At 46.3% G+C, this 10,201-nt stretch overlaps 2 protein-coding genes and 1 pseudogene across 3 annotated transcripts in view, besides 1 other annotated feature; 2 read left to right on the top strand and 1 right to left on the bottom strand.

Annotated features, from left to right (window-relative positions):
* The first annotated feature begins 518 nt into the window (after window positions 1–518).
* Window positions 519–971, top strand: TRVA0_073S00452 (annotated as a pseudogene). Its single transcript has one exon. A coding segment is annotated over exon 1 (453 nt).
* Window positions 519–1,032: a mobile genetic element.
* A 674-nt stretch (window positions 1,033–1,706) lies between these two features.
* TNA1 (high-affinity nicotinic acid transporter) lies at window positions 1,707–3,212 on the bottom strand (the record flags this gene model as incomplete). Its single annotated transcript, XM_076687757.1, has 1 exon — window positions 1,707–3,212. The coding sequence occupies one exon, from the start codon at window positions 3,210–3,212 to the stop codon at window positions 1,707–1,709; it is 1,506 nt and encodes a 501-aa protein (XP_076538025.1).
* A 3,716-nt stretch (window positions 3,213–6,928) lies between these two features.
* TRVA0_073S00408 (uncharacterized protein) overlaps window positions 6,929–10,201 on the top strand; it is a gene marked incomplete at both ends in the record, with an annotated part of 4,692 nt that continues 1,419 nt past the window's right edge. The window contains 3 exons of the mRNA XM_076687756.1: window positions 6,929–7,982; window positions 8,039–8,068; window positions 8,150–10,196. Coding sequence (XP_076538024.1) covers window positions 6,929–7,982; window positions 8,039–8,068; window positions 8,150–10,196 — 3,131 coding nt within the window. The remainder of the gene's footprint in view (window positions 7,983–8,038; window positions 8,069–8,149; window positions 10,197–10,201) is intronic.

Genomic DNA, 10,201 nt, shown 5'->3' with positions numbered 1-10,201 from the left:
CAGGCTACTTAATGTTCTGCCATTGATTTATTTTAATGTTTATATTGAGCCGGCTGTTGAAGCCCAATGTTTAGACACAGTCTTCCTTAGCGTTAGCTCAGACTATAATCAAGATATATTATTATTAAGCAGCCGAAGACCCCCCGGAATCCGCATCATCTTTTGTGGACTGGATATAGGTATCCCAGGCTACTTAATGTTCTGCCATTGATTTATGTTAATTTTTATATTGAGCCGGCTGTTGAAGCCCAATGTTTAGGCACAGTCTTCCTTAGCGTTAGCTCAGACTATAATCAAGATATATTATTATTATAGATTACGTCGAATGTTTGTCCGCTTCGCAAAAATTTCAGCATTAACAAACCAATAAAAATCAATACGTTTGGTTGATGGGCCGATTTCCTGGACGCATTTATCAGTGCTAATGACATGAGGGCAAGCCTCTTTTTCTGGAACAAGAACATGTGGAATACCATTGGTGACATTGTAAATATCGGAGAAAGGACTTGTGTCTGAGCTCCGCAAAACGCGAAGCCTACCAGTCGCTGCGGACCCAAATCCGCCGGGAGTCTCTCCAGCTATGGCAGGAGGATACCGACCGTGCGGTCATAGGGAGATGGTTTAATCAAGTTGCGTCAACAAAGTGCATCATCAAGCTGCACGCTTTGCAGCTGGCCAAGTACTTATCGGGTAGCAGTCGCTACGCACTTAGCCGGTTGGTTCAATTTCGTTCGGGACACGCGCTAATCGGCGATTGGTTTCGCCGGTTCCGCGTAGAAGGGGCCCAAATCTTTTGTGAGTGTGGCCATTTAGAAACAATTCACCACATTCTCGCTCAGTGCCCCCTATACGAGGCCCCTCCTTCAAGAGGTAAGCGACACATTTGACCTGCCGACACTTCTCGGCACGAAAGAAGGACTCGAAAGACTGGCTCATTTCTCAAAGAGATCAGTCGCCCAAGAGCGAACTAACCCGCTAGCGCATATCACGTTAAGCTCAAAGCTGAAGAGTGTCCGGTTTTTAATCTCCTACCTAGGAGAATATTTTCCCAGACCCTCGGAGGGTAATCAATCCTCACGACGCAATTGCGGTACAACAATGGGACCCACTTGACATAGAATGATTTTATTACATTTTGAAAGATTACATATGTATATGTATATGCATTTTAGCGACTTCTCCGGCCTTAGGCCTCAACAGGACGCAAACTGATTAATAATACCGGTAATAAGTACTTAAGAATAGCTCTTTGGTCATGAGGATGCAAAGCTATTCTACGGGAAAAATGAATCTGCTTTAAGCCCATTCTTACCGCTACAATTTTTTGTTATCAGAATCTATTACTGTATTCTCATAATAATACGTTACGATATTGTACTACGGTATCACTACCGGAACTATATATCATCAAGGGAGGCGGACTGAATGAGCCCTGAGAATTGAGAGTTCTCCAACAATCACTGCGGAAACAATAATCTGCCGTCTTCTATACGACAATGGCAGGAAACCTCCGATATCGAAGTTACAGCCCTCGCATGTATGAAGAATACGCAATATCTTTGGATGGTTTGCCACAATAATTCAACAAAGTCTCATCGCAGCTCGAAACCTCCTGTAATTGAGCCACTAAGATATCTCAAAAATTCATATTGAATTTCATAACTATATCGCAAAAAGAACACGAAAGAATATTACAATCAAAACAACTAGTAGAAGAAACGGAAGCCAGTAGCTGGATCCAAACCATCAACCATTTCGCCACGGTCCAACTTCTGGTTGAGCTTGTTGAGGTAGAATCGAATAACGAAGAGCATTGTAAGACACCCGACGAGGAAGGCAATGCAAACACCGAAACCAGCATAGAAATGAGGGGAGCCAAAGGAATAAAGATATGGCACCCAAATATTAGGGATATTGGCGCCAATGTTGATCAGAGCAATTGCTGCAGCTCGCTTGACTGGAGGTCGAGGGATATTGTTGACGATCCAGGCATACATGAGAGAATAGGAGGTGTAAATTTGGAGAATGAGCATCATGCAAACATATCGGGCTGCAGTCTGAGTGGTGGCAATACCAATAATGAACGCAGCAAGGGCGATAGCTGGGCCCACGACAATGTGCCAGAACCGCTCTCCAGTGATATCAGAATGGAAAGAGTTGATCACTGAGGTAATGGTGCAGAGTACCCAAGGTGGAGCAGTGAGCAGCAAAGTCTTTTCTCGGTCGAATCCTAAGGAGTCGACAATTGTAGGGAAGACAGTATTAACACCAGCGGAAACGGTAGTGCAGAAGAGCAGGCACCAGAACAAGATGACTTTCTTATCGGTAACAGCGAGTTTCAAACCATACAGGGCAGACACTTCCTCTCCAGCAGTATCGCCAGAGCTATCATCGTCGGCGGTACCCACATCCTCGGTCATTCTGACGACACCGATAAGCCGCTCTTCACGAGAAAGCCACCAGGTAGTGGCGGGAAGCTCAGGCAGAACGATCATGGAGATAATTGCAACACCCATAGTCGCAACACCCTCAATGATAAACAGCCATCTCCAAGCAGCACGTCCGTCAGTACCATCCATGTTGTCCAACACACCATATGCAATGAGACCGGAGAATGCGCCAGAGAGCCAAGAGCCGGCAACGAACAATGAAGATCGCTTGGCAATTTCACGTCGAGTATACCAACAGGATAAGTAGAAGATAACACCTGGGTAGAAGACGGACTCGAATGCACCCAGCAAGATTCGGCAAGCAACCAACCCACCAAAGCTATTCACAGAACCAACGCACGTAGAAATAAGGCCCCAGATGAGCATCGCGCCTGGAATGAACTTAGATGGCCTTCCAATTCTTTCCAGGATCACGTTAGCCGGTACCGAGGCGAGAATGTATCCAATGAACAACACACCCTGTGCAGTTGCAAACTGAGAACTGTTGATGTTAAGATCCTTTTCGATTGTACCTAGCTTAGCGGCTGCCAGATTATTTCGGTCGAGATAATTGAGAATGTACATAAGGAAGACCAGCGGCAAGATAGTCAAATCCAATTTCCACTTCAATTTACGCTCAAGGTTTTTTCTTTCCTCGGTACCAGGAGCTGGCGCTTCCATATCCTGGAAGAGCTCTTCCCATTTCCCAAGATGAGGTCTCTCATACTTCTGGGTGGTCGTGCCACCGGCCTCAAAGTGTTCAACGTCCTCCTTGGGATCCATGATATTATATGTCAAATAAAGTACCAAATAAAATAGGGAAGAAGTAGGAATTGAGTCCTTTTATACCGGTACGTGGAGTCTCGGAGCCGAAATGCACCGCTAATCCCCGCAATTGGCGGACGCCAAAAACGTTAGATGCAATTCGTTTCATCTGTAATAAATTATTACCGGGGTAATACTGTTGCGTACGTATTTCGCTTATTCTCATGCCACTATGACTCGGGTGATGAGAGACAAAAGGAGGGGCAAATGTTCTCCACTCACCCCACCCACCCCACCCCGCCATGCAAGCCTCTCCCGCCGTAAAGCGTACAAGCACAGTGCAGTAAAACATTTTTTTGTGGGGGTAGCCTTGCGTAAATGCGCCAGTTTCGCCGGGATGCGTTGGGCGGACCGGAGTGAGCCTCGATCGCCTTAAAAGGGCGGTTTTATAGGGTATACTTTCCACATGACCCTGTGAATAATAGTTATATTGTTTATGTATTATTTAATATAATGAGAGAGATAAAAATGAATAAACGGAAAACGATTAGCGAACCATGCCAAAATAGGCGCTGGTCTACGTAATACAGTAGTCCGATCCTCCGTCGTGCAGTGGTGCACATATCCACAGTAGATGAGTCCTGATGCAAAAATTCTGATAAATTTGCCGGGGTTTTTCCGATGGTGGTGGGGCGGACGCTTCCTCCGGCGCACGACCCCCGCCAATGCAGGAGGAAAGATCTAGCCAAGACGATCTTGTCGAACCCTAAAGTCGAGGCGTCGGGATTGGGGAATAAAATTTAATTCGCACAGAAATGCCATCGGAATGCCTTACATTACACGAGCCGATATCTTCTGCTCTGTGTCCTACGAACCTATTAATTTGGGGAGTATCTCCGCGTTGTCATCAATCTACAGTTGCGTCCCGCTTGGATTTTGGGGGCGGCATTTGATGACATGCGGGGTGTAGTTCGCTATCGTTTTGATGCAGATCAGTTCCGCCTGCACTAGATCTACACAAGCAAGATGTATTTTCACTTACCTTAATGGATACGCAGCTATAAGTAGTTATTTCTTTGATTCTGATTCTTATCTCCGACCGTTAGACAATATTCCCGGACCTTGGCTGCACTTGTTGAGGGAGAGTGAAAAAGAGAAAAGTTGCATGTCCCGGTAGCCCATCAAGATGAATTCTGGAACAACGATTACGTACGTAGGAAACAGGATCATCGGAGATATAAGCTTTCTCTCAGTGTAGCAGCAATTTTCCTGCATTGTACAGAGGTTGCTGCAACTTTTTAGCCTAAATACAAGCCCAGATTCTCTCACTGATCTTTGCATATTTTTTTCAAAATTGTATTTTTGGACTGTAGAAGCAGTAATATGAGATTTGTACCAGGTACACTTTCGATGATTGTATCGGTACTACAATTACGGTGGAACTCGCAATATATAGATCATGGTTAAGGTTGCTCCCATTAGTTAATCTTGGTGATATTTCAGCTATAATGCTATGGCATGGCCAAGACATGAGTAGCATCAGCATATTATGAAGCAGCATTAAGCAGCATATCTTGTATATTACAGGTACCGGTATACATTGAAGTGAAAAGTACTCCAGCTGCTTCATACTTTCTATACCGGTAGTACGCGCGTCAAGCATCATCCTTTTATCCCGGTGATCCAAATTGCAGCCGACAATTCTCGGTACAATGGAACGACTCGCCAGCGACGCATTGTGAATCCCATGCAGTTGTAGGGCTCAAGGTTTTTATCTCCGAAGAGGACCGTTTCCCCTTTTTTTTAAAAAAAAACAATGCATGAGCCTGGGGGGAGCAAGTTGTAATTGCGTGAAAGATTGTCACGTATCTTAAGTGGAATCTTCTGGCCCAGCTTCACCAAGGACTTAAATAGATTACTACCATAATAATACCGCATTGCTTTACTAATTGCAAAATGCTTGAGCAGAACGTGCTTGTATAAGGGCTTCGCCGACTTCTTAAAAAGATATGGGCGGCGATGAGGTCTACTACCTGTAAATATCGTAGCAGGAATCATGACAGTCAGCTGCAACATCCTGCAATTTTATTGAATGTCCCTCAATCTATGATCTTGCAGATCATATAGAGTACTGCAATGTTACAGTACGAGTAGGTACAACGAATCTATGCACCTTTGCGTATATGGGCTAGCACGCAGCCGGCATCGCGGGGGCCCCATATATAGAAGGTTGACCTACATTACCATAAGATGAAATTTAATTTGCATGCCATTGGCACATCCTATAATGAAGATTAACTAACTTGAGATTTTACAAAGATGCTGTACCCATTGATAATGGCTCAAGAAGAAATAAGCATCGTCAGCTAGTAAGCATACTGTTAAAAAATACAGTAGAGCCAAGACAGTACAGCGACAGGTCTGTGGTATATACCAGTGATTCGTGTTTCAAGTTTCAAAATATTCCAATCTGGAAGTATAGAGATAGAGTGTGACAGGCATCTCCTTTGTATAATCATACCATCGTAATACCATGGTCCAAAATACAGAAACAGGAACTCTCAATGTGTTGTACCACCCAAGAGTAACATAGAGTAATTCTTCTGCACCCAGCTATGAGGATACCACAGACGTGAGCGTTGAAACGTCACTTGCGATTTCATAATGCCTGCAATGCACTGACTGCCATCGCCATTTGTCAGAGAGTGCATATACAGCGACATACATTAGCGAAGTGGCTTTCAGAATGCGATAAGGGTAGTCCTTTCATATCAGGCAATGTCTCCTTATCGATAATGTTGCAATAATGCTCATCCAAGACACTATACATAAGGTTTTCTTAAAATGGGGATAACAATAACGTCAATCGCGGCGAATCAATGACCGCACCAGTTTCTTCAATGTCGTAGTCGCGCTATTGCGGACCCGAAGATCTATGAAACTATGTTACACCACGTCTCATGGGAGATGGTCCGAAAAAAGATTTTGTTACAGAATACAACGTTTTGAGTTTATAAACCTTCAAACCTTAGTCCGCAAAGAGATGGTCAATGCAGACTGAGTGACTGGATTCTCCAACTGGCAGATCTCCAGTAGTGATAAATCTATTAGCGAAATATATGCTAGCTCACAAATCAAAAGGAGTAATCCAGCCCTAATCAATGTTATATTTGGTAGGATTCAATATGCTAGACAGAAAGGAGGTAGGGATGGGCACTGCGACCCAAATCAGCTTTACTCTCATTCAATCACCTCTTTCATCACCAGCTATGCGGTTATGGGTTAAATTTAGGACCTATACCCCGTTTCATCGTGTATCGGTGGAGTCTCTAGTCGTCAGCGTTGTCGTCCTTTTTTTTTTTTGCGAACAGTTTGAGTTTTGGCTATGATACCCTCCGTGGCCACTGGTAACCTAATTTCGCCGACCATAGCGTAACGAACCGTTAAACGATCTGATCGAATCGCCTATAAATCTCTCATGAATTCCATGATTAATCTATCTCAATCCAGTCTCTGTTTAATTCCCATCAATGAGAATTGACTTAGTATTACTTCTTGGGGTTGCGTCGTATGCGACGACGGCCCAAGCTACCTTCTGGTGTTGGCCTTGGGGTGACCAGGGCTCAAGCGAACAATGCACTGGATGCTGCACTGTCGTTGAGAAAGACTTTACATACAAATGGAAGTTCATTTTTACCAAGAATTTCCATGCTGTGTGGACTGTCTCGGCCCCAATGTCCAATGGCCAATATGTTAACCCATTCGTCGCTGACTTGACGACGACCTTGCCGGATTGGCAGGTTGTGTCAGTCCACACCACGTTGACTGTTGACTCCTGTATAAATAATAACCAACCCACCCCCACCCTCACTCAACCCACCCAGGAGAGTCAGGTTGCTCCTCCTCCAACGGTTACTGTCACCCAACCGGCCTCCACTGTCACTCTTCCAGGCACTACGATCACGGTCCCTGGAAACGACGTCACCAATTATGTGACTATTCCTGGTCAGACTGTTACCATTCCAGGTAACGACGTGACAAACTATGTTACGGTCCCAGGTAACGATGTAACCAACTATGTCACTGTTCCAGGTGCCGAGACGACTGAGTTTGTCACCATCCCAGGTACCACTGTCACTGTTGCCGGCAATGAGAACACTGAATATGTCACTATTCCAGGCACTACTGTCACAATCCCAGGCACTGATATTACTGAGGTCGTTACTGTCCCAGGCACTACTGTCACTGTGCCAGGGACTGGTGTCACAGACTTTGTCACTGTGCCAGGCACTACTGTTAAAGTTCCTGGCCACGATGTCACCAACTACGTCACCGTCCCAGGTAACACTGTTACTGTCACTGGTAGTGAGGAGACTATGACTGTTGAGGGTCCAACGGTAACTGTCCCTGGACAAACCGTTACTATCCCCGGAGAAACTGTTACTGTCCCAGGGGAGACCATCACTGCTCCAGGAAAAACCGAGACTGTCACTGCTCAAGTCGGCACTGTGACCGTCCCTGGCGAGACTGTAACTGTTCCCGCCGAGACTGTGACTGTTCCTGCTGAGACTGTAACTGTGCCGGCCGAGACTGTGACTGTTCCTGCCGAGACCGTCACTGTTCCCGCTGAGACTGTCACTATTCCTGCCGAGACTGTCACTGTCCCTGGTGAGACGGAGACCGTTAGCGTGCCAGGCTCGACTGCAACGGAGACTGTCACTGTCAGCGAAACCTGCGCTCCGCAGACTTGTACTCCAGAAACGATCACCATCACTCAACCATGTTCGAGTAAGTTCTTTCCAGTTCCCTTTTTCAGTTTGATAACTGATTACTAACAGCCATAGATTCTTTTTTATCGACAACGAAGCCAACTAGTAAGTATAGCATACAAGTCTGACCCCCCTGCCGACCCAAGGATTTTGAAAATAAGGATGAAACTAACAGTGCACTTATAGCTACACCTAGTGGCACCTTGACCGGTCTCACCAGTAGTGGTTCAGGCTTCACTTCTGCCACCCCAACGGGAACTCCATCCACTCCAAGCTCCTCTCAGCCGGCACCAACTTATGAGTCAACCAGCTCTACTTCCACTACCCCGGTAGAGAGCACTTCGGCTCCAATGACAACTCCAGCTACCTCGATATCGTTCAATTCGACTGTTCCAGTCACATCGCTGCCAGTCGAGTCAACCTCTCCAACGTCCTCTCAGCCATTGACGACTCCAATGACCTCTCAGCCATTGACGACTCCAATGACCTCTCAGCCGGTTGAGTCGACTACTCCGGTGTCCTCTCAGTCGGTTGTGTCGAGTACGCCAGTGTCCTCTCAACTAATAGAGTCTACTACGCCAGTGTCCTCTCAACCAATTGAGTCGAGTACGCCAGTGTCCTCTCAACCAATTGAGTCGACTACTCCAGTGTCCTCCCAGCCAGTTGAGTCGAGTACGGCAGCGTCCTCTCAGCTAATAGAGTCGACTACTCCAATGTCCTCTCAGCCAGTTGAGTCGACTACTCCGGTGTCCTCTCAGCCAGTTGAGTCGACTACTCCAATGTCCAGTCAGGAGATCTCAACTACCGAGCAGACTGTACCATTCCCAACTACCATGTTGAACTCTACAGTTCCTGTCACCAGTGCTCAGGGCATGACCACTCCAGGAAGCTCAGTTCCGGTATCCTCTCAGCCCATTGAGTCTACTCCAGTGTCCTCTCAGCCTATTGAGTCCACTCCAGTTTCGTCTCAACCAATTGAGTCTACTCCAGTGTCCTCTCAGCCTATTGAGTCCACTCCAGTTTCGTCTCAACCAATTGAGTCTACTCCAGTGTCCTCTCAGCCCATTAAGTCTACTCCGGCCACCTCACAGCCAGTTGAGTCTACTCCTGCCACTACGCCAGTTTCGTCTCAACCAATTGAGTCTATTCCGGTCACCTCTCAACCAGCTGAGTCTACTCCAGTCAGCTCTCAGCTAGTTGAGTCTACAGCTGCCTCTACTCCACAGTATTTGACCACGTACACTACTACCATTCCAGGAACTACTATCCCAGGTACCACCATTCCACCGCATACCATTCCAGGAACTACCGTCCCAGGTGCCACTGTCCCAGGAACCACAATTCCAGGTACTACGATTCCAGGAACCACTATTCCGCCGCAGACTACCACTGTTGTTTATCCAACCGGTAACGGTAACAATGGTAATAATGGCAATAATGGTAACAATGGTAATAACGGTAATAACGGCAATAACGGCAATAATGGCAATAATGGCAATAATGGCAATAACGGCAACAATGGCAATAACGGTCAGAATGGCAATAACGGTCAGAACGGCAATAACGGCCAGAACGGCAATAACGGCCAGAATGGTAATAACGGCAACAATGGCAATAACGGCAACAATGGTCAGAATGGTCAGAATGGCAATAACGGCAATAATGGCAACAATGGCAACAATGGTAATAACGGCAATAACGGCCAGCCAACGCCCGAGGAAACCACCACTACCAGCGTTGTTCCAGGAACCACTGTTACAGGCACTACCATTGCTCCTAAGACCGTGCCAGGCCAAGTTGTAGGCGGTACCACTGTTGGCCCTGAAATTATCCCGGGCACTACTGTCCCAGGCACCACCATTCCGCCTCGAACCATTACCATTACTAAGACCATTTACCCATCGCCAACTGGTAACGGCAACAATGGAAGCAATGGCAACAACGGTCAGAATGGTAATAACGGCAACAATGGCAATAACGGCAACAATGGAAATAACGGTCAGAACGGCAATAACGGTCAGAACGGCAATAACGGCCAGAATGGTAATAACGGCCAGAATGGTGATAACGGCAATAACGGTCAGAATGGCAATAACGGCAACAATGGTCAGAATGGTCAGAATGGTCAGAATGGTCAGAATGGTCAGAATGGTCAGAATGGTCAGAATGGTCAGAATGGTCAGAATGGTCAGAATGGTCAGAATGGTCAGAATGGTCAGAATGGTCAGAATGGTCAGA

Source organism: Trichomonascus vanleenenianus (assembly GCF_965637985.1).
Source record: "Trichomonascus vanleenenianus strain CLIB 3782 genome assembly, contig: TRVA0_073S, whole genome shotgun sequence".
NCBI lineage: Eukaryota > Fungi > Ascomycota > Dipodascomycetes > Dipodascales > Trichomonascaceae > Blastobotrys > Blastobotrys vanleenenianus.
This window is presented reverse-complemented; position numbering and strand designations above follow the sequence as displayed.